Source organism: Pan troglodytes, chromosome 10 (assembly GCF_028858775.2).
Source record: "Pan troglodytes isolate AG18354 chromosome 10, NHGRI_mPanTro3-v2.0_pri, whole genome shotgun sequence".
Classification (NCBI taxonomy): domain Eukaryota; kingdom Metazoa; phylum Chordata; class Mammalia; order Primates; family Hominidae; genus Pan; species Pan troglodytes.
In genome coordinates, this window is record NC_072408.2 from 40058220 (window position 1) to 40082552 (window position 24333).

The window sequence follows — 24333 nt, forward strand, 5'->3', positions numbered from 1 at the left end:
AAAAGAAGGAAGTGTACCACTTACTTAGCAGATCCCAAAGGGGAAACACAAGTCATTTTATTCAGATGAGGCACTTTCAATGTATGTGTTTTGGGGTGTGTGTATGTGTGTGCGCATGGGGAACAGTGAGGTGGTGCAGGATAATAAATACTGTGAGGGTGAAGGAACACTCCCCCAAGCTGGCAGGAGTATGTGGCAGCAATGTACAGAGCCTCGGGAGTAGAGTCCAGGGACAGGGAGGTGGGTTCAAGGCTGGCTTGGAGGCCAAGGGTGTCCCCCTTAGCTCAAGAAGCCAAAGAAATTGGTGGAGCGGGGGGGTGGGCCCATGAGCATGGGCATCTGGTTCTTGTGGGTGATCTTGATCTGGAAGGGAAGGGAGCACATTCAGAGGCAGGACCTGATACTTTGGGGCTGTGGCTTCAGAGATTTAGAGGGAAATCTGTGGGGTTTGGGGTGGGTTGCTAGATTCCTAGAGAGGCCACGATAGGGAAACCAGGGGCTGAGAAATCAGGGTTTAGGATGAATGATGTGCAGGGGAAGTTCAGGCATCAGAAGGGTGTAAAGAAGCTGTGGAATGGGGATTTAGGATCCATGGAGCCCAAGGGTTTAATTTTTGGCTGGGATCGTCAATACTCACTGTACAGGGCGTCTGCATCCAGGGTTCTCCATCAATTTGCATGGGAAGGGTTTTTGTGGTGCTATAGGAGGCCAAGGAACATTGGTGATTTCCTTACCAATCGAATACCAAAACTCTGCTTCTTAGGTTGGCTTTGAGACCTTTTGTCACTGAGGGAGATCTAGTAAAGCCCCTCCCCACCATTCCCATGACCCTTCTGCTGCTCCAGCCCCACACCTTCCCTCAGGGACCCTGGTGGAGTCTTCCTTACTGGAAGGTGATCTCAGAGCACTTGGCCAGCCGACGTCCGGCATTCTTGAGCTTGGTATAGATTTGGCCCATCTCAATTGCACCCTCCAGCCCGACCACTTCCAGTCTCTTGTCACTTAGGTCTGGGGACGAAGTAGGGAGTTAAGTTTTACATAAACAGGGTATCCCCACAGGGAGTCACACTTTCCCTTCGTCCTGCCCACTCAGCTCCCAAGGCTGCTCCTCTCACCTGGTACACAGGTTTTCAGGATATCAGGGTCGGTGATGACTTTAGCTGTAGCACCTAAGGCCTGGTTGATCCCATAGATATCCCCATGGGGTCTCCTGGTATCACCCCAGAGGTTGGAGCCACCATGCATGCTAGGGATGTTTAGCACTGCGATGCCTTCTAGGGACAGGTTGCTCAGATCCAGCGGTTTCCCACAGATCTGAGAGGAGGGGGCACAGTCCCAGTTAGGGAGGGTACAGATCCTCACCTCATGGCATGATCATAGATGTGATCGCTCCCTCCACCAGATGACAAACTGGAGAAGGCAGGATTTGGAGGTGTGCAAGGGATGGAAATAGGGACTAGTGTATCTTGAGGACTTGGAGAATTGGGGTAGGAGAGCTGGGAGGTTAAAGAAGCATAGGTTCAAGAATATGGGAAGTTCCTAAGGGTGCCATGGAGGGAGAAACTTGGCTATTAAGAAGCTGAAAAGGATGTAGGGTTAAGTCTTATTACACACACCTCAACTGTCAAAGACTCCTCCAGCTTTTTGCATGTTGAGAAGATGGATTCAGATGTGGCAAATTCGAAGTACCATAGCTTGTTCTTCATTCTGTGTCAGCCCCAACACAAGGCCCAGTAGGGAGGGACAGGTTACACAGTGCTGGCAGGGGTGGTACGTGACAGGGAAGGGCATCAACCTCCTAACTTTGGTCCCATGGGGAACAAGGGTGGCTTTGGTTGGGGGACCTCCTAGAGGTGCCACTGTTCTTCTGAGCAATCTGAGTCAAACTTGGTCAAAACCTGGCTCCTGACACTGTGTATGCCCACACTGCCCCCTCCTTTCCCTAACCTGCTGTTGAACTTCTCCGGATATTTCTCTCGCATGATGTGGAATCGATGAGCAATAGAGGCATCCTGGAGAGTTCGGGACATGAAGGTCAGTACAGAGCTCAATCTCTCCCTCCCGGTCTCCCCTCTTTCCCAAGTCCCCACACTGCTCGCCACAGCATGTCCCAAGATCTTCCCTTGCAACTCAGCACTGTACTGCACTCCCAATTTCCCTGTGTCACAGGTCACTTAACCTCCCCCTCCTTTTCTGCTCTCCTCCAGCCTCTGACTGCTTGGCCCCCCCTTTCTCCCTTCTCCCCAGGCCCCATTCCACTGACCACGCCAATAGAGAAGTAGTTATTGATGATTTGAAAGGGGACTGGGTCACTTTTTTCTTCAGTTTGTTGAGGTATCACCTCCACAGACCATCGATCCATATGTACCACTTTACTCATCTCTAAATCCTTGAGGATCTTTGCCAGATTCTGTCCTTCATACCCTAGGAGTGGAGAAGACAGGTTAGCACTGAGCTCTGGGTCCCAGAGAGGCCTCTTCTCAGCTCCCAGCTCCACAAATTCCCAGGGGCCTTCTGCCCTGTTTCTACAGAGCCTCTCAGCCCTAGCCAGTGACAGGGCAGGGTGCATGGTCACAGCTCCCATGGACCTTTCCTCCATGCTGTGTGGAGGGTGAATGTTTCCAATGTGTGTGGATATGCAAAGATGGTGCCAACAGTCATCTGGAAGGTTGGAGAGAATAGCCAGGAGAATGCTGAAAAAGATGGGTGACAAATGGGGATAATCCTCTCTCACCCTTGACCCCTGATGCTTTCACTCCCCATTCAGACAGACCACAGTACAAAGCAACCATGTGTAAACAGTGTTATACAGGCAGAGTGAATGCAATAAAAGGTTCAATAGTAAAGAATAGAGAGCCCCCAAATAGACTCAAGTATATATAGAAATTTAGTATGTGATGTCATTTCAAATAAATGGGGAAAAGATAGATTATTCAATAAATGGTGCTGGGGAAAGGGAGGAGCAGCATGAAAAACTACCTACTGGGTTCTATGCTCGCTACCTGCATGATGTGACCATCCATACCCCAAACATCCCAAAGTGCTGGGATTACAGGCCACTGCGCCTGGCCAGAATTTGTACTAGAAGAAAACATTAGTAAATGTTTTTATAATCTTTGAATGGATACAAAACTAGAAGCCCAAAAGAAAAAGATAGATAAATATAATTATATTAAAATTTAAAACTAGATGGACATGGTAGCCCCTATAATCCCAGCTACATGGCAGGAGGATTGCTCAAACCCAGGAGTTCGAGACCAGCCTGGCCAACATAGTGAGACCCCATCTCAAAAAACAAACAAACAAGGCCAGGCGCAGTGGCTCACTCCTGTAGTCCCAGCACTTTGGGAGGCTGAGGCGGGTGATCCCTTGAGGCCAGGAGTTTGAGACCAGCCTGGACAATATGGCAAAACCTCATCTCTACAACAAATATAAAAATTGGCCAGGTGTCAGTGGCTCACACCTGTAATCCCAGTACTTTGGGAGGCTGAGGCGGGCAGATCACGAGGTCAGGAGATCGAGACCATCCTGGCTAACACGGTGAAACCCTGTCTCTACTAAAAATACAAAAAATTAGCCAGGCGTGGTGGTGGGCACCTATAGTCCCAGCTACTCAGGAGGCTGAGGCAGGAGAATGGCGTGAACCCAGGAGGTGGAGCTTGCAGTGAGCCGAGATTGCGCCACTGCACTCCAGCCTGGGTGACAGAGCAAGACTCCGTCTCAAAAAATAAAAAATAAAATAAAATAAAATAAAATAAAATAAAATAAAATAAAAATTAGCCAGGTGTAGGCCGGGTGCGATGGCTGACGCCTGTAATCCCAGCATTTTGGGAGGCCGAGGAGGGCAGATCACCAGGTCAGGAGTTTCAGACCAGCCTGGCCAACATGGTGAAACCCCATCTCTATAAAAATACAAAAAATCAGCAAGGCGTGGTGGCGGACACCTGTAATCCCAGCTACTTGGGAGGCTGAGGCAGGAGAATCACTTGAACCCATGAGGCGGAGGTTGCAGTGAGCCGAGATTGCGCCACTGCACTCCAGCCTGGGCAACAAGAGTGAAACTCTGTCTCAAAAAAAAAAAAAAATAGCCAGGTGTGGTGGCATGTGACTGTAGTCCAGGCTACCCTGAGGTGGGAGGATTGCATGAGCCTAGGAGTTCGAGGCTGTGGTGAGCTGTGAGCTCACCACTGTACTCCAGCATGAGCAGCAGAGCAAGACTATCTCAAAACAAAGAAAGAAACAAAAAACAAAAAAGGAAAAATGCGCAAATAATACAAACAAGCCTATGATAGAAGAAAAAATACAAATAACCAATATGCATAGGAAAGGTGCTCAGTATTACTAACAATTTCAAGAACCATAATTAAAACAATTAGCTAACTTTTGTTGCCTATCAGGTTGGCAAAGTATAAGGAGGTTCAGAAAACCAAATGCTAATGAGTTTATGAATAAATTGGCATTCTCATTTGCTGTTAGCTACAGCATGACTTGATAAGTCATTTTTGGAAAGCATTTTGGCAATTTTTATCAAAATGTTATCCAATTTTATCAAAACATATTTTTCGCTGGGTGCCATGGCTCATGCCTATAATCCCAGCACTTTGGGAGGCCGAGGTGGGCAGATCACCTAAGGTCAGGAGTTCTAGATCAACCTGGCCAACATGGTGAAACCCTGTCTCTGCTAAAAATACAAAAATTAGCTGTGCATGGTGGTGGGTGCCCATAATCCCAGCTATTCAGGAGGCTGAGACAGGGAGAATCGCTTGAGGCCGGGAGGCAGAGGTTGCAGGGAGCTGAGATCGTGCCATTGTACTCCAGCCTGGGTGACAGAGTGAGACTCCGTCTCAAAAAAAAAAAAAAAGTTGTCTGTTTATGCATATGTGTGTGTGTGTGTGCATGCATGTAAAAACAGAAAAATGACTGTAAATAGGAAACAATGTTTATCTCTGAGGAGGTACATGGAGTTTTGTGGGGAGTCTTTAAATCTTTACGGTGACAATGTACTGATGACTTATTTATGTAAGTTTTTCTTTTTTTTTTTTTGAGATGGAGTCCGGCTCTGTTGCCCAAACTAGAGTGCAGTGGCATGATCTCAGCTCACTGCAACCTCTGCCTCCCAGGTTCAAGCTATGCTCCTGCTCAGCCTCCCAAGTAGCTGGGATTACAGGCGTGTGCCACCAGGCCCAGCTAATTTTTTGTATTTTTAGTAGAGACAGGGTTTCACCATGTTAGCCAGGATGGTCTCGATCTCCTGACCTCGTGATCCACCCACCTTGGCCTCCCAAAGTGCTGGGATTACAGGCGTGAGCCACTGCGCCCAGCCCATTTGTGTAATTTTTTTTTTTGAGACAGGATCTTGCTCTCTTGCCCAAGCTGGAGTGCACTGGCTCACTGCAGCCTCAACCTGCCAGGCTCAAGCTATCCTCCTACCTCAGCCTCCTGAGTATCTGGAACCACAAGCGTGTGCCACCATGCCTGGTTAATTATTTTATTTTTCATAGAGATGAGGTCTCACTGTGTAGCCCAGGATGGTCTCAATCTCCTGGGCTCAAGCGATCCTCCAGCCTTGGCCTCCCAAAGTGCTGGGATTACAGGTGTGAGCCACCATGTTCAGCTATTTGAATAGTTTTTTAAAAAAGAAAATACCTTTTTTTTTTTTTCGAGATGGAGTCTAGCTCTGTCGTCCAGGCTGAAGTGCAGTGGCATGATCTCGGCTCACTGCAACCTCCGCCTCCTGGGTTCAAGCGATTACTCCTGCCTCAGCCTACTGAGTAGCTGGGATTACAGGTGCCTGCCACCACACCCAGCTGATTTTTGTATTTTTAGTAGAGACGGGGTTTCACCATTTTGGCCAGGCTGGTCTTGAAGTCCTGACCTCATGATCCACCCGCCTTGGCCTCCCAAAATGCTGGGATTACAGGCATGAGCCACCACGTCCAGCATGAACATTTTACTATTAATAGTTATTTTCGGCTGGGTGTGGTGGCTCACACTTGTAATCCCAGCACTTTGGGAGGCCGAGGTGGGAGGATCACCTGAGGTCAAAAGTTCGAGATCAGCCTGGCCAACATGGTGAAGCCTCGTCTCTACTGAAAATACAAAAAATTAGCCAGGCGTGGTGGCGCGTGCCTTTAGTCCCAGCTACTTGGGAGGCTGAGGCACGAGAATCACTTGAACCCGGAGGTGGAGGTTGCAGTGAGCCGAGATTGTACTATAGCACTCCAGCCTGGGTAACAAGAGTGGAACTCCATCTCAAAAAAATAAATAAAATAAAATAAAAATGTTCATATTCTCCGAGTAAGCAATTCTACTTCTAGAAGTCTCTCCTAGAGAAATGTTCATATCTGTGCGCAGAGATAGATGTATGAGTGTTCACTGCACCATGGTTTGTAAGATTAAAAAACTGAATGCTACCCTAATGTCCACCAATAGGGAACTGTTTATAAATGATTACACATTCACACAACGGAACACTATTCAGTGCTAAAATGGATGAGGCAAACCTGACTGTATAGAAATATAATGATAATCAATATGAACTGTTAAGTTAGAAAAAGAAGAAAAACATCTATAAAATTATCTCATTGTTTAAATATATGTTAGTTTGTGTCTAGGAAGTAAAACATGGAGGAACAGCCCCCAAAACTGTAGGGCATAGATTATAGGGAGCTTTCACTTTCTTGGCACATGTATATGAAATGTTTGAGTTATTTTTTACCACCAGCATGTATTATAATTGTAGTCAGGGAAGAAAAAAGGTTTTAAAAATGTCTCCACAGCTGGGCGCAGTGGCTTACATCTGTAATCTCAGCACTTTGGGAGGCCAAGGCAGGTGGATCACCTGAGGTCAGGAGTTCGAGACCAGCCTGACCAACATGGAGAAACCCCATCTCTACTAAAAATACAAAATTAGCTGGGCGTGGTGGCACATGCCTGTAATTCCAGCTACTCGGGAGGCTGAGGCAGGAGAATCGCTTGAACCCGGGAGGTGGAGGTTGCAATGAGCCGAGATCGCGCCATTGCACCCCGGCCTGGGCAACAAGAGCAAAACTCTGTCTCAAAAAAAAAAAAAAAAAAAAAAAGAAAGAAAGAAAAGAAAAAGAACTCCATTGAGGGTTCAATCCACTGTAATTTACCTTTTGCCCATCCCACCCTGCTGAAACTTTTTTGGCAAAGATCACCAATGACTCCTGCCAACAGTGTATCTTTCGTTCTCATTTTAACTCTTGAAAGTCTTCACTTAACCTCTGAAATATCACTCTCTCGGTTACAGAGAGACTTTCCTTTGACTTTCCTTTCTCTTTGACTATTCCTTTTTAGTCTTTGTGGTAGGCAGAATACTAGCTTCTCAAAGATGTCCACATCTTAATCTCAAGAAACTGTGAATATTGCTGGGTGAGGTGGCTCACGCCTGTAATCCCAGCACTTTGGGAGGCCGAGGCGGGTGGATCACCTGAGGTCAGGAGTTTGAGACCAGCCTGGCCAACATGGCGAAACCCTGTCTCTACTAAAAATACAAAAATTAGCCAGTTGTGATGGCGCACGCCTGTAATCTCAGCTACTCAGGAGGCTGAGGCCGGAGAATCACTTGAACCTGGGAGGCAGAGGTTGCAGTGAGCTGAGATCGCGCCACTGCACTCCAGCCTGTGCGATGGAGTGAGACTCCATCTCCAAAAACAACAACAACAACAACAACAAAACAAAATTAGCCAGATGTTGTAGCACATGCCTGTAATCCCAGCTACTAGGGAGGCTGAGGCAGGAGAATCGCTAGAACCTGGGAGGCAGAGGTGGTATTGAGCCCAGACCGTGCCATTGCACTCCAGCCTGGGCAACAAGAGCAAAACTCCCTCTCAAAAACAAAAAAAAAAAAGAAGAAGAAAGAAAAAAAGAAACTGTGAATGTTACCTTACATGGAAAAAGAGACTTTGCAGATACATTTAAATTGAGGATTCTGGGCCAGGCATGGTAGCTCACACCTGTAATCTCAGCACTTTGGGAGGCTGAGGCAGGTGGTTCACTTGAGGTCAGGAGTTCAAGACCAGCATGGGCAGCACGGTGAAACCTGTCTCTACTAAAAATACAAAAATTAGCCGGTGTGTTGGCATAGCCTTGTAAGCCCAGCTACCTGGGAGGCTGAGACATGAGAATTGCTTGAGCCAGGGAGGCAGAGGTTGCAATGAGCCGAGATTGTGCCACTGCACTCCAGCCTGGGCAACAGAGGGAGACTCTGTCTTAAAAAAAAAAAAAAATGAGGATTTTGAGATGGGGGATCATACTGGATTATCTGGGTGGTACCAATGTAATCACAGGGGTCCTTATAAGTGAAAGAGGAAGGCAGGAGAAAAGAGTTGTAAAAGGAGATGTGACTGTGGAAGCAGGGGTTGGAGTGATAAGACCACTGGTTGGAAGGGGGACCTTGAGCCAAAGAATGCAGACAGCCTGTAGAAACTAGAAAAAGCAAAGGATTATTCCCTAGAGCCTCTAGAAAAGAACTCAGCCCTGCCAACACCTTGATTTTAGCCTAGTGAGACCCATTTTGGACTTCTCTCATCCAGAACTGTAAGACAATAAATTTGTGTTGCTTTAAGCCACTGTTTGTGGTAATTGGCGACAGCAGCAATGGGACACTAATGCAGACCCTTTAATAACTCCTCTTCCTCTGCTCAACTGTTAAATAGGGTGTTTACCAGGATCTTGCTGTCTTTGTTCACCTTCTCTTACCTCTTTCTCTGGGTAATCTCAGCTACTTTCAGAATGTCAATTACCACCTAGGAGCAGATGACTCTCAAACATGTATCTCCTAAAATATTTGACTTCTCTCCTAAATTCCTGACATGTATTTCTAACCACCCACCACAACATCTCCACCTGCCCCAAACTGAATTTTTCTTCCTTAAACTGGTCTTCCTTCTATATTCCCTGTCTTAATAAATGCCACCCCAAGGTTGGGCACGGTGGCTCACGCATATAATCCCAGCACTTTGGGAGGCAGAGGCGGGCGGATCACCTGAGGTCAGGAGCTCGAGACCAGCCTGGCCAGCATGGTGAAATCTCGTCTCCACTTAAAATACAAAAATTAGCTGGATGTGGTGGTGGACACCTGCAATCCCAGCTACTCGGGAGGGTAAGGCAGGAGAATCGCCGGAACCTGTGAGGTAGAGGTTGCAGTGAGCTGAGATCGTGCCACTGCACTCCAGTCTAGGCAACAGAGTGAGACTCTGTCTCAAAAAGATAAATAAATAAAAATAAATAAATGAATAAATGAATAAATAAATGCCACCTCCATCTGCTGAATCCACAAACCTAGGAAATGTCCTAGACTTGTCTCTACCTCCTTCTCCACAACCTATCAGTTATCCAGAGCTGTGGCTTCTACCTCATTAACTCCACTGCTGCTGCCTTGGCTTCTGTGTTCATCATCTCTTGTCTGGACTACTGCAAACAGGTAATTTCCTATTCTGTCTCCTTCCTACAATCCATCTTCCACAGAGCTCCCATAGTGATAATCCTTTCAATCCCCCCTCTTCGAACCTTATGATTTTTTCAGTGTCAACATGTTTTCCTTTTTATTTTTTAATTTAAAGTCTCACACTGTTGCCCAGGCTGGAGTGCAGTGGTGCAATCATGGCTCACTACAGCCTTGATCTTTTCAGCTGAAGCAATCCTCCCGCCTCAGCCTCAGCTGGGACTATAGGCATGTGCCACCATGCCTGGCTATTTATTTGTGTGTTTATTTATTTTTAGAGATGAGATCTCACTGTGTCAGCCAGGATTGAGTGCAGTGGCCCAATCATAGCTCATTGCAGCCTGAAACTCCTGGGCTCAAGGAATCCTCCAGCCTCCACCTCCTGAGTTGTTGGGACTACAGGTGCGTGCCACCATGCCCAGCTAATTTTTAAAAAAATATTTTGTAGAGACTTGGTCTCACTTTGTTGTCCAGGCTGGTCTCCAGCTCCTGGCTTAAAGTGATCTTCTGACCTTGGCCTCCCAAAGTGTTGGGATTACAGGAATCAGCCACCGTGCCCAGCCCAACATACATTTTCATTAGTGCTACATTTATATCCTTATTGTCATGATTCAGGTTGAGTTAGCAGAAAACTGCAATGTTTTCTGCTAACTTGTTTGCTTGTTTATGCTAACTTGATTTTTGTTTGCAGAATACAGGGAAGACATAAAATATGTAATTTCAAAATATCTAATATTATAAATGAAGAAGTCAGATGTTGAGGATCTGAAAACTGGTCAAAGAATTGGTTATATGTCTATACATAAAACTTAAGTTATAATGAGCACTCAGAGATATTTCTTCCTATTTGTTCTTTTAGTTACATCTTTTACTTACATCGAGTTCCCCCTCACTGCTGCTTGTTTGATTGAGTTAAAAAAAAAAAAGAGAAAAGAAAAAAAAGAGTTTGCTCATAGTTCAGGGATTGCACACTCAAATACCTGAGTGGCTTGAATGGTAAAGTGGGTTGGGCATGGTGGCTTACACCTGAATCCCAACATTTTGGGAAGCCTAGGTGGGCAGATCACTTGAGGTCAGGAGTTCAAGACCATCCTGGCTAACATGGTGAAACCTCGTCTCTACTAAAAATACAAAAATTAGCAGGGCGTGATGGCACACACCTGTATTTCCAGCTATTCAGGAGGCTGAGACAGGAGAATCACTTGAACCTGGGAGGCAGAGGTTGCAGTGAGCTGAGATGGCACCACTGCACTCCAGCATGGGCAACAGAGCGAGATTCCATCTCAAGAAAAAAAAAAAAAAAGAAAGTGAAAGTGAATAAGTGACTAGCAGGGAGCCAAGGGGATTGTGATAAACTGAAGAATACATGTCCCACTTAGAAATAATCAAGTACAAAGAAATTGAAAACACTGCAAGGCAACTAATACAAAACAACACAAAATCATTACTGTGGGCTGTCAGCTTGCAATCTCTGGCAGGATAAAATTAAAAACTCCCTGGCACAGTATTCATAACCCTCCATCATCTGGACTCTGCTCAACTAGTCTTCCCTCTCCACATTTTCCACCTTTCACCCTATGTTCCAATCATGATGAATGACTTACAGTTCCCCCAATGCACCACCATGTTGTTTGGTGGCTCCTCTGGCCTTACACTACTTCCTCCACCTAGAATGCCTTCCGCTGCCCTTAGCAGATCTCTATTCCCTAAGATCTCCAGCAAGATCTTAGAGCTGGACCCTGAACCCAACAACTTCAACTCCAAGATTCCTCAAACACAATCTGCCCTACACTGACCTCTTTATCTACCAATACCATCCCTCAAACTCTTTCTGTTTGAAAGGCATAAGAGATTAGAAATGGGAGAGCAGTTAGGAGACTATTGCAATACTTGGAAAGAAATCATAGTGAATTAATTAATGACTACCTGGTTAATTGTTTGAATGAGTGAATGAGTCATGACCAAGCTCCCTGCTAGCTCCATCACTCAGCATCTGGCTTAGCTCTTATACAACCTTCCTTATTCACACATTGTTCCCCACCCCCATATTCCTTGATTCTCTGAGCCGTAAGAGTTGGTTGGGAGAAACATAAAAATATTTACAGGAAAGGGGACTATCACCCTTGACCCTTCTAGGTTCAGACTGTGGTCCTGCTTCTTCCAAAGCTCTCTTCTTTTTGGACATTCCACTTTTGTATCCACCTGTCTGTGCCCCTCTTCTTCCCCAATCCTTTCCATACCAGATGCCTAGTTTCTTCTCTAAGTGCCTTTCCCTTCCTACACAACTCCTCTCAGCCTACAGCAAAACAATTTCTAACCACTTACCTCCTCCCCATCTTAGGCATCGAGCCAGATCATTTCCAGTACCCAGGGGCAACACAGCAACAGGAGGCAAAACTGGCAAGTTAGCTTTGTCTGCGGAGGCAGGTGAAGAGAAGGATGGAGTGAGTTAGCTCTGCAAGACTACGACCCCAATACCTTCCCCACGCCCCTCCCTGCACTGACCAATGGTCTCTAGAATCCAGCCTACTGTGCCATCTCCACCACACACCAAAATCCGGCTATCAGGAACATCCTTGAATAATCGGAGCCTGAGACAAAGGGGAGAGAGAAGATGAAGAAGGATAACAGGACTGAGGCTACCCAAGTCCTGGGCAGGCAGATTGCTTCTTGTCTCTCATTCCGTAGGACCCTCCTCCTTTTTGTCAAAAGACTTGAGTTTCTATGAAGGTCACAGAAAAGAACAATGGGGAAAGTTATAGCCACTCCTCAGTGGTTAGGGAAAAATTGGATCTTCATTCTTTGAGAGCAGGACAAAGATGGGCCAGAGAGCTCGGAGGATGGGATACCCAGTGACCCTAGGGAAGGAAATATTCTGAATTCTGGCCTCTTGGGGATCTCTAGCCCTCCTCTCCCAACCTGCACTCTTTCCTGCACTCTCCTAACATATACAGATACACAGACCCACGAAAACACTGTGATACAGTCCCTAACCTGTGCTCACCCTATCTCAGGACCATCCTTTAGGAGGTTGAACACCTGTCGAGGGTTTAATATATACTGGAACTTCCAGAGCACCCTGTGTGTGGGAAAAAGAAAAGTTCATGGCAGGCACGGGGGTTGGGGGTGATCTTCTGAACCTCACCCTCTTCGTGTGTTCCTCAAGGTATGCCCCTCCAGACACACACATCCCCTTCCACCTTCTAAGTGTTGCAGGCAGGCCCTCCCTCTCATCTTAGAAGACCCAATATATTTCTCCTCACCTCTGCCCCTGCTTCCCGCCACTCTTAGGATTGACAAAGACGAGAAGTGGGTGGGTGTTAGGAACAGGGTCAATCTGCATTGGGGGAAGAAAATAAGGATAAAGAAAGCAGGATTTTGTCAGAGTTAAGGTGGGCCCAGGAGACAGGGGCAGAGGGCTAGCATTCCACCAAGATATTTCCCCCCTCCCTCCTGTTTCCCTCCCCTTCCCTCCCCTACCATGGTGGAGTTTCTGGAGAGTGAGCATCAACCGCCCCCCACCAGGCTCTCCCACTTCATTCCCACCCATGAGGGCTCCAGTGAAAAACCTGCCCCCATCATGAAGCCCAAGACTCTCAGCCCTGTACCCGCAGAGCCTCAGAGGTGCTCAAATTTAAATCATCCATGGTCTTCTGGCTTGTTTTGCTATTTTTACGATCCGGTCCAGAGGCCTGGGAGGGGAAGAAAGTAGAGGGAAGGAAAGCTGTATTGTGCGTGAATCCCTAAATAGAGGGGTCTGACTTGAATCCTAAAAGTATGAGCTCTCTATTCTAAATGCCACTCTGTGCGTGTGGGAAATCGGGGAGGCACTCCTGTCCCCTCCCCGCTGCTGCCGAGGGTCTCACCAGGACACTGGGATAGATGGAAGATGGAGGCAGGATGTGATCCCGGAGCAGCCCACAGTCACACTCATGGCCCACCGCTTGCAGGCAGTCATCGTGGATCTGAAAGACGAGGTGGGCACAGAGAGATCACGAAGGTAACCCTGTCTCCTCTCAACCTGGCAGTCTGGGCTGGAAAGAGCCCTTGGGAGCAGGGGCAACTGTGCCTGTAAAGGAGGTGTGGCCGGAGGCCCGTGGAGAAGGCAGCTCTGCGGGGCCCTAAGACGCACCCAGAAGGGATGGCTCCCAAACTGACCTCTAGGTGGCACCATACACAATGCAGCCCGGTCAGACTGTGGTAGATCCGGATCTTTTTCTGACAGCGGTCGCAGCGCCCGGACTCACAGCCTCCTCGCACCCACACATGTGATTGGACCTTGGGGAGAAAGGCAGTTCCTTGTCTGGGAGGGTCTGAGCAGGACCTAGGGGAGGGAGGGGCTGAGGGCAGCAATGGGCCAAGGGCCAGGGCCAGGGCCAGGATGTAGGTGATGTTGGGGGTGGAGGCATGAGATCACTCACACCAATGTCCTTCCGAGACTTGGCATAGGTGCTGACTTCACAAGGCAGGGCTTTCATGGCACACTGGTCGTGAACAGTGTACTTACAGACTGAGGGAGAAGGAAGAAGTTGGGAGGCTTAGCTGAGCCTCTCCCCCTATTTCCTTCTTACCTGAGGGTGAGGCAGGATCAGATATGTGATCCCTTGCTTGAGGGTGTAGCAGAATAAAAGTTCGGGGTGAAGTGCCCACCTCCAAAACCCACGCCTTTTCCTTACTCTTCCTCCTAAAAGATCAGCTGCTACTGCATGCCTGCCCCACACCATCCATGTGCCAGGCAGGAACTGAGCTGGATAATGCTTGGGAGGCCCAGGTCTAACAGCAACAGTAATCATAATAGATATTTTTTTATTGCATCTTATAGTATGTGCATGCACCATCTGAAGCACTTTTCTTGCACCAGCTTTTTTAATGCTCACAATTACCTCATTTTCAGTTGAGGAAACTAAGGCTTAAAGAAGTGATGTGGCTTTCCCAAGGTCACATAACTAGTCAGTGGCAGAGCCCAGGATTCAAACCTAGGTCTTTCTAAGTTTACAGCGTCAAGCTCCCACAGATAGCTGGGCTGACCCTCTTCCCCTACCTCCCAGCTCCCATTACTCACGGTTACAGCTCAGTCCCTGTTTGCCAAGACCAATGCTTGACTCGCACAGATTGCAGTAGACTGGTCTGGGGAACCTCTTGGGCCTCCACATGTGCTGTCCATCGTCCTTCAGAGTCTAGGAAGGCACAGTAGATGCCAGGGAGTGTCAAAGCCCTTACAGGACCAATCCTGGCAAGCATAACCCAAGGCTGTCTTACTCATCCCCCAAAGTCTCTCCTACTCACCATCTCCAGACCCAGCAGCACTAGCAGTGGCACGGTGGTGGCCCCAGCCCGGACCCACTCAGCTTGAGAGACAGAGCCACTGCCATCATAGTCAATCTCTTTCATCATCTCCTGAAGAATCTGAGCACAGAGTGGAAAGGGACTTTCAGTATGAGTGGGTCTTCAGACCCAACACCTCTCCACTGCCTCTTAGGATATCCAGCCCAGCCATCCTAGCCAAGGGAACCAGGTTGCCTGTCAGAGATGAAGTAAGGCAGATGCAGGACTCACCAGGGAAGAAGGTACAAGAAAGGACATGAAGGAAGAGCTGCCTTACCGGCCTCAGCTCAGACACATCCCAATCCAGGTATTCAGCCACTCGCATCATCTGTAGGATAATTTTGTCCACTTCCTGGAGCAAAAAGGGAAGAGCCACAGCCATATCCCCTTTACTACCACCATCCAAACTCTTTTCCAGAAATCAGTGTTCCTGGGTTCCACCCCAGATTCACACCTCTCATTCTCAGGTACGTCTGCCAAGTAAATAAATGTGTTTGTATGTTTGTAAGGCAGACCCAATTCATGTCTCCAGCATTCTCTTTGAGGGGTCAAGAGCTTGGGACTTACTTTCAAATTTAGTCCTAGAGGACTCAACCTCTCCCCCCATCCTCTTCTGTTTCTTAAGACCCTGGAAGAGTTGGGGCAGGAGGGTGCAGACAAATTAACACATATTCCCTTGCCCAGCATACAGGGTCCCCAACTCACTGAGCTGTCCAGGATCCCATTTCTGTCCGTGTCGTACAGCTTGAAGGTGACTGTGGGGTGTTTTAGGGGGGCCAGGGTCAGTTTGTGAGAGATACCCAAAGAATTCATACCAGAATATGGGGGAAACAAAGAGACAGGGAGAGAGCTTTTGGGTGAGAAGCCTAGAGCCTGGGATGGGACTGAGAGAGAGACAAAAAGGAAAGGAAAACAGGCATGGACTCCACCCTCAGTGAATGTGTCAGGGGAGACAATACACAATCCATATCCCAAGGATATCCTAGGCCGCCTACATGGGAATGCACAAGACATGGGTACTGGGGTGACTATGGTGAAGGGTATTAGGTATAAATAGTCTGGGAGAACACAGGAAATGGGCTCATTCTCTGGCCCCACCTTTGTCTAGACCTGTCAGCCTTTAGGAATCCTGAAGGAATAAGGGAAAGGAGGATGGGAAACACCTCTCTCTCCCTTCACTGCCCTGCCACCTCACTTCAGAAGGGCAACTCACATTCTAACTTGTCTTCTGGCCGACCACCCTCCAGAAGGGAAAAGTAGCAGGAAACATCATTGAGACACACCACATCTGGTTACAAAAAAGCAGATCAGAAGTCAGGGCTCTCTCCACTTTGGCTCATGTTTTATCCTTTGTTTGTCCCACCTCTCCCTTTTTTAAAAAAAAAGATTTACTGATTTTTTTGAGAGACAGGGTCTCGCTCTGTCAGAGGCTGGAGTGCAGTGGCATGATTACTGCTCACTGCACCTTGAACTCCTGGCCTCAAGCAATCCTCCTACCTCAGCTTCCCAAAGTGCTGGGACTACAGGTGTGAGCCACTGCCCTCGACTTACCTTTCCCCTTTACCTTTCCTCCCTTTAGCTCCTAGACCAGCCTGACTATTCTCCACCAATTTCCCCCAACCTGCACAACATGTGACTCAAGTTAATTCTCATCCCCAAATCCATACTAGTTTGATTTTTCTGCCAGAGGCTTAGCCCAGTCCTACCTGCTTGACCATACCTTTTGTCACATTTGTCTCATTTAAGCAGTGACCAGTCTCAAAGGATTGAAACAGTGCCAGGCTTAGGTGTCTGGGAACATTATCCACTTCCAGATAGATTTTCAGGAATTGCTGGAATCCCTCGTACCCAATGGCCTATAATGAGAGTGAGCATTATCCTGGGGAGTCTGCAAGGTCAGAGCTGGGGCTGAAGAATTGGGAGTAGCGGGGACAGGGATAATAAATGCAGAGCTGAGAAGCATCTGAGGCAGGAGTATGGTTTCTTTGATTAAGTCCTGAGTTAATAGAATCCCTTGTTTTATCCTAAAGCAATAGTCAGAGTGACAATGGACACTAGGGTATCTCTAGAGGGGATAGTGAGGGGCAGGCCCAGAATAATTCCTGGAAGTTGGGGATCAAAAACAAAGATGGGAAGAGTTGATCAAGAAGAAGATTTCCCAGCTGCCACTCACATCTCCTTGGACATATTTAGCCATCTCGCCATCCTCGAAGAGCTTTAGGACATCACTGACCTTTTTGGTGGAGTCTAGGGTGTAGAGAGAGTAAGAGAACAGCATTATTAGTCCAGCTGAGTTCTCTTGCCAGAGAAATCCAGCAGGAAAAAAGATTCAAATGAGATGAAGAAATTCCAAGAAGAAACACAGAAATACAGAGGGAAAAATATTTCAGATCCTCCAAAACAGTACCACTCTTTACTCCTCTTCTCTGAGAGCTGGAGCAAGCAGTCCAGGTATAGCGAAGGTGGGTAGAGAGCCGAGACCTTGCACAATGCAGCCCAGTTAGACTGTGGTAGATCCGGATCTTTTTCTGACATCTCCCCATCTCCCACTCCTCCCATTTCCAGTCATGGGCACATCTGAGCAGCACACTGCTCAAAGCCACTGAGGAAGCTGGGGGGCAGGGGGTGTAATGAGGAGGAGGAGGGATTCTCTGGGGCAGGGTCTCCAGAACTGAAGGCCTGACAGGAAGACTCACATTCCATGTATTTTTGCAGCTGGGCAAAATCACTGGGGCTTATTAGGCCCCTCTCCTTGGCCATCTGTCTGTTTTTCTCAAGGATGGCCAGAAAGGCAGCTTCGTAGTAGTACTTCCGTTGCTTGGACCTCTTCAGAGGGTAGGCCTGGGGAAAGGTGACAGAGCGTACAGTGGGAAGAGCCAGCTGTCTGGGTGTCTTTTCTTCTGTCTGTTCCATTCTGTCTCTACTCCCACTATTATTTTTTGTTCTTTCCTTCTCTCCTAGTCCCTCCCTAAATATCTTCCTTTCCCTGTGTCCCTTTTCCCTATGCCTCTACCTTCCCTGACAGTGTCTGTCCTCTGTCTCTGTTTCTCTGACTCATCTCTGTCTCTCCATTTCTGGATCCTTCTCCCTCTCCCCCAACCTATCTTGATTCATCTGACCACCCTCACCTTCCCACCCGCACCCGGCTTTCTCAGTCTATATATGTTTCTGTGGGTGTGTCCCTTGTCTGTTTCTGCGCTTTCTTCCGCCATCGTCAATCTCTGCAGACTCTCCCCATCCTGAGCTCTCTCCCATCTCCGGTCTTCGGCAGTTCCGGCAGTTCCGGCCCTCTGAGTGACTCTTACTGCGTTAGCGCGTCTTCCTGGCCATGACCCCATTTTGTTCCGCCTCTGGCCAGGGACCCCAGCTCCGCTCAGCCACCCACTCCCCGAGCCACCCACGCCACGCAACGACCTCTAGCGCTTCTGACGCGCGACACAGAACCAGCTCTGGCAAGGTCCCTAGCCCCGGCCCCGCCTGGACTGCGTTCCGCGGAGCTCCACTAGGGAAGGGTGGGGACTTGGCGCGGGGTAGGGAAGAGGCAGGGGAAGAGACTCTGGGTACCCACAGAGTCTCTTCCTCAGAAGAGGGTTCTGGGATACTGACATCCTAGAGAAAGGACTCTACCCATCTGGCACTTTTCAATGACTATAATCCAACTTCTGCTGCCAACAGATCTAGTGTTTCCCAGTCCTGGGACGATGGAGCCGAGTGCTGCTAGTGTCTCGGCTCCTGGGAACTTCCTTCCACTCCGCTAGGTCAGCAGTGCTTAGGGAGCCCCAGGTTTTGGCTACTGGATCCAGGGACCAAGGTGCAGTGGGCGACTTTCCTTGATTCAATAATGATAATAACATATCTTACGTTAATATAATACAGCACGGTTTTGGAACAGAACTAGGATCAGTCATATCTGGGTCCCATTCTTAGCTCTGATACCACTGTGTGACTTGGGGAAGTTATATCTGCAAAATCGGGAGAATGAGAACCATTTTTCACAGTTGTGTGGCTTACGTAAAACAATATATGAAAAGTCACTCATACAATGCCTGACATTTAGGAGGCTTACAAGAAATGCTAGTTATTATTATACTAACAATTAGAATCAAATCATCAGACATAGGAAATTATTGGCATAACCATTCTACAGATGAAGAAACTGGAGCTCAGAGAAGCTTGGATTTCCTAAGGCAGTTGATAGATGGAAAATCCAAGGCTCCAGCCCAAGGCCATGTGGTAGTGCCTCTGTTTGTCACTCTGCCCTCCTCTTGTTCCACTCTCTCCTCACACCCCGCCATCTGGTCTCACTGTACTCCTTTCTGTTCCTCAGGCATGCCAAGCTCTCCCCTGCTCAGAGCAATGAGTCTTACTGTTCTGTCTGCCTGGGATACCCTTCCCAGTATGTAGTGGGTGCTCAATATTGGTTGTACACATGATTGTGTAAAGCTGGGGATTCATAATTTGGGGCTATTAATCCAAATATGGTTACATGGGAATAGGATGCCAGAGTGTCCACCTGACAGTCAGAGGAAAGGAGATAATTTGTAGTACATAGAGTAGGTGCTAAATAAATATTTGTTAAATAAATGAATGATGCTGAAAAGCACTTATTGACTACCCCATCAAACACCCTGATCTCCACCCACTCATTTAGGGCTTGTTGGGTTAGGGAAGCAGTTTGGGTGTTCAAGAACAGCCCAGCCCTTTTCCTTTCTGATGATGCAAGAACTTTCTCTGCAGCCTCTTCCCTTGGGACATCTCTGCTGCCTACTTTTATGCAGCACACCATTCCTATTCCAGCAGCTCTCTGGGAACACTCAGAAGAGGGTTCTGGGATACTGACATTCTAGAGAAAGGACTCTACCCATCTGGCACTTTTCAATGACCATAGTCCAACTTCTGCTGCCAACAGATCTAATGAATACTAATAGTCTTATGGCTAATGGGGCCTCTATAGCTTAATTAGCCTCTCTGATTACCCCTGGGGATTCTAAGATGACTCCAAAGTTCTAGGAAATGGAATCTGAGGGAGAAAGTGACAAGGAGGGAGCAAACAAGTTACAATGCAAAGGAGAGAGGACAGGCTTCTTCTCTGCCTCTCTTTTTACAATGATCTAACTCTTTCTTGCTCCTTCCTAGCTCCCCAGGTCTTAAACCTGGAGAAGTAGTATACAGTAGAAGTTAAGAGAATGGACTTGCAAATTGGACAGGCAAGGATCAGAATCCTAGCTCTTTAAAAGGTCATTTCATCTCCCTGAGCCTCAGTTTTCTCATCAGTAAAGTGGGCACCTACAGAAATCAGTCACAATGTGGGCATTAAATAAGATGATATATGCAATGTACTCAGCAAACAGCATGGCACAGAATAAGAACTCAATGAACATCAGCTATTATCATTATTACACAAGGGTAGAACCTAGAGAAACATTTCTGGAGATTAGGAAAAATGATGTCTTTGAACAAGGAAGGCATAAATTTCAGGGACTGCTAGCATCAGTGAAGCCCAGTTGTACGTCTTACCCCTTGTTATTAATATATCTGTCAGGTGCAAACATGTAGTATCAGGATTCTGAACTTTGCCTCTGGGAGGATGACGAGGTGGCTAGAGCTAGACTCTCAGGGTTCAAGGACACCCCTGGGCTGGAATCTTGGAAACGAGTGCTCTTGGGATCTTTTCAGTGGTTTCCTTGACTTCTCTGACTGAAAGTTTAGCTATCCCTGGAGCTGAAGGGATCCTTCAGGAACTGTGGGATCCTGGGGACTTAAAGACCTAGAACAAGTCCATTTTTTTTCCTCCAGGTCCATCCCAACCCTGAGGCTATAACCTGGGCTAGTCTAGGCGAAGGCCAGGGCTGGGAGGGTGGGGTCTGCTGCCAGCCTGCCAGCTATTTGTGACTCACCCTTCCCTTCCCTCCTCTGGTTTCCCTGCCCGCCCCTACCCACTTGGGGCGAGAAAGGAAGAAGTTGACTTGGAGGCAGGGAATCTTAGAACATCCACAGAGCTGGGAGTCACCAACCCTCGTATTTTACAGAGGAGGAAATTGAGGCATAGAGAGAGAATTACTCTCTTAAGGGCACAGTCAGACTCTAGACACCCATCCTTAGTACATTCCACTAAATCTTAGAGCTCATGGCTCTCTGGATCTAATTTTAAACATCAAATACTAAAATTTTAACCAAGAGATAAATATTGTTTCCAAAGCCTGTGTTAGTATTTAAAGTTTCCTTTTTTCACTTAAGCGTTCATTGCTCACATTCCAAGTCCTTTAAGTCGACCATTACTCAGGAAATAGCTATGTCTCCAGAATATTGAGGCTGCCCCAGGGGGGCAGGAGCTCCGAATTTGAGGGCCCAGGCCTGATTACCTGGACTTCTGAATTCCTTAATCACATCATAGACTGTATCCTCCACCTCTCCCTGACCGTTGCTGCTAGTAGGTAGCCCTCAAGAGGGAATCATTTGCTTGAAGCCTCAAAACTTATTAAGCCTCCACAAACACTGAAGACTGCAGTGCTACCTGGCTGAGGGGGTTGTGTGTGTGTGTGTGTGTGTGTGTGCGTGTGTGTGTGTGTGTGTGTAGAGGGTGTCATTGCGTAGTATAGGAGGAAGTTACGATACTGGCATGGTTGGGGGATGTGGGCTTGTCTGTGCTGAGGCTGAAGAGATGCCCAGTAATATTTGCCATTCTTCCTCAGGAAGGCTCATTTCTCCTATCAAGGTGAAAAGTGAGATTCAGACTCAGGTATTTTCAGAAACTTCCCAGTGACAGGTGGGGAGAGGATGGGGGTGGGAAGTTGGGGACCTGGAGGCCAAACAAGAACCCTTCTCCACCCGTGCGGCACTGTGGAGGTTCCGAAGAGGACTTCCCTCGGAGTCGGGTCCCAGGAACCGGGCTTCACCATCCCTTCGAATGAGCGGGAGGGATGGAGGGGAAGGTCTGGGAAACGTTACCCACCGGGTTCTGGCCCAGCCCTCCCGCTGCACCCCCGCGTCCCAGCGCAGACCCTTCTCGATACCCGCTCCAGCTGTCACGCTTCCTCCTTCCCGACCCAGCAGCACGAACGCAACCCGTGGGTCCTCGGCTTCCCTACCCCTGTCCTTTTCCGATGGGGGAGGGTGGGGCGCTGGGGGGCTCGCGGGGTCTCTACCTTGCTTGAGAGGGCTCGCGGTCGCAGCTGAAGCGCCGGCGCTGGAGCTGGAGCCCGAGCTGGGCTGGAGGGGACGGGCCAGGCAGACGCGGCCGCAGCGGGGCCGCCCCGTTCCTGACGACATAGCTGCCCGCCCCCCACCCCAGCCTGCCCGCCGCGCCCGCGCCCGGCGCCCCCGACTCTGGGAACTTCGAAGTTGGAGAGGCCCGTTTCTAGGTTTCCAGTTCACCATAACCTGCTCCACCCTCCCTCGAATATGTCCGGGGCTTTGGACACATTTTCTCCATTTGCTGCGCTCCTCATCTTCTTCCCGCGCCGGCGGCAGCTCTGCTTCTATTTTCCCTTCTTTCTAATCACTCACAGCCTCTCCCTTCATCCCAAACCTGGGAGGCCAAGATACCGGGCGGGCCGCTAACAGAACAGCTCGGCAGTTGGGCACCCAACCAACGTCTCACTCTCTCCTGATTGCTGCCATCCTGAACTTCCCTGACCAACTCCCTTCCATCCACCACTGACTTCACACTCAGGAGATCCCACGGGGGCAAGCCCAGAGTCCCAAACTCCACAACCTGACCAAACACCTCCCTCCCGCCCCGGGCTCTACCCTGCTTGAGACAATCTCCCCACCTTCTTCACGTTCCTCTTTCCTTTTAGACCTATTTTCCCCAGTCTAAGGACACCTCCTGTCAAGACTCATGTCCTCTCCTTAATTCTAGGGTGGAGGTTTGCACTTTGGTCTATGTCCACCCTTTCTCCACGCCCTCATCCTCCCACTTTACCTGCTGGCCTTGGCAGGTGGCACAGAAGGCCCTGGCCAAAAGTAGGGAGTGAAAGGTCCTTTCAGCTTCCCCTGCCTGGAGTCTCTTCTAGAGTCATTAAGGCTCTTGGGGTCGCATGGATGGTGGTGAAGGTGGTACAGCAAGGGAGAGAGATGGAGGCATAGGGACTTACTGGCAGGAACTGGAGACCCAGGCATCCTGCTCACTGGCCCCGCCCCAACCCCTGTCTAACTCCCTCCTACCCTTCATTGAAAATGGGGCAGAGTAACAAAGCCTTAGGTTCCTGGAATCGTCCTTCTTACACCTGGGGGTGGGAAGAAGGGGGAGGGGAGACCTCTGACTAGAAGGGTATATGCATGTGTGGGTATTGTGTATGCATACATACACACACATAATATATACATACTTTTGGTGGGTGTTGGAAAGGGAATGAATACATGAGGCCCTCTAGTGGAAACAGGGATATCTAAGCAGTTCTTGATTGTTTCAAGACAGGCTTGTTGGAACAGACTCCTCCACATTTGCCAGAAATATAGCTGCTGAGTAATAGTTTGGGAGTATTGTTGTTGTATCCAAACTGGAGATTTCGGGCATAGGTTGAAGAGGGGTCTGTCTCTCTGCTCCTGTGCCCCTCCAAGTCTCACCCTCTCACCCCCAATCATAAAAAGACAAGGGCCAAAAGGCCGGGCGCGGTGGCTCACACCTGTAATCCCAGCACTTTGGCAGGCTGAGGCAGGCAGATCACGAGATCAGGAGACTGAGATCATCCTGGCTAACATGGTGAAAACCTGTCTCTACTAAAAATACAAAAAATTAGCCGGGCGTGGTGGCACATGCCTGTAGTCCCAGTTACTCGCGAGGCTGAGGCAGGAGAATCGCTTGAACCCGGGAGGCAGAGGTTGCAGTGAGCCGAGATCATGCCACTGCACTCCAGCCTGGGTGACACGAGCAAAACTCTGTCTAAAAAAAAAAAAAAAAAAAAAAAGACAAGGCCCTTGACACTCCCCATCCTGTCTTTACAGTATTTTCTTCACTGTTAGCAAAGCTTCATCTCTCCTTCCTCTATGACCTCCTTAGTCATAGTAAACAAACTCTTCTTAAGGCCTTTTATACACTAAGTCCTGTACTTAGTTCTGCAATACAAGCAAAAACATAGCCCAGTTTAGGGACTATATCAATGAGTGGTGCAATGTGTGTAAAGCCTCTCTGCTCTGAGCTACTTTAAACAAACATACAATGTAAGAATAGGTCCCCTAACACCTCTGCCTATCAGTTTTCTGTCCCTGGATCTTTCATTTAGAAATCTTGGAACGATATTAATCTCTAAGGCACTCAGCTTTCCTTGCAAAGAATGCTTAAAGTAATGCCACCCTATGTATTACCTGTGTTTCTCACTCTATCGTCTTTAGATATGTCCCTAAATAAAGTTGAAGACACTCCTTTTAAGATAGTTTTTGGTACTTCAAAGTGGGGTGTAATGTTATCTCTTGAATAAGGAATAAGGTGGAATCAGTCTTATTCTAGACTTCTTTGTGTCTTCTTTAGGATCTGTGCTCCATCATACCCCAAGTCAGTTACTGGGGGGTGTGGGTGGGGGAAGAAAAGCCAAGAAACA

General features: G+C 48.2%; 1 protein-coding gene across 27 annotated transcripts; it reads right to left on the reverse strand.

Moving 5' to 3' along the window:
• Nucleotides 1–24: 24 nt before the first annotated feature.
• Nucleotides 25–23089, reverse strand: DGKA (diacylglycerol kinase alpha). Of its 27 annotated transcripts, XM_063786581.1 has the most exons (26): nt 21808–22000; nt 21157–21501; nt 18656–18756; nt 17491–17635; nt 16968–17041; nt 16515–16650; nt 16008–16082; nt 15500–15549; nt 15072–15146; nt 14756–14875; nt 14532–14646; nt 13891–13979; nt 13628–13747; nt 13336–13434; nt 13078–13161; nt 12733–12806; nt 12474–12548; nt 11975–12060; nt 11795–11884; nt 2264–2424; nt 1948–2012; nt 1617–1707; nt 1116–1314; nt 888–1008; nt 638–698; nt 25–363 (listed from the first exon to the last, which is right to left on the reverse strand). In XM_063786581.1, exons 4-26 carry the CDS (start codon nt 17552–17554, stop codon nt 280–282), a joined length of 2208 nt encoding a protein of 735 aa, XP_063642651.1. In that variant the 5' UTR covers nt 17555–17635; nt 18656–18756; nt 21157–21501; nt 21808–22000; the 3' UTR covers nt 25–279. The 27 variants fall into 27 exon arrangements, with proteins under 27 accessions (XP_063642651.1, XP_063642649.1, XP_063642650.1 ...); XM_063786579.1 differs by lacking the exon at nt 21157–21501 and having other exon boundaries at nt 21940–22092; XM_063786580.1 differs by lacking the exon at nt 21157–21501.
• Between the last annotated feature and the right edge of the window lie 1244 nt (nt 23090–24333).

Bases quoted from the DNA above. Each gene is read 5' to 3' on its own strand.
- DGKA (XM_016923245.3), bottom strand. From the start codon at position 18,132: ATGGGGTCATGGCCAGGAAGACGCGCTAACGCAGTAAGAGTCACTCAG. The intron at 11,885-11,974 runs GTCAGTGCAGGG...CTGCCTCCGCAG, and splicing joins CTGGATTCTAGAGACCATTG to ACAAAGCTAACTTGCCAGTT. The intron at 699-887 runs GTAAGGAAGACT...GGCCTCCTATAG, and splicing joins TGCTCTGAGATCACCTTCCA to CACCACAAAAACCCTTCCCA.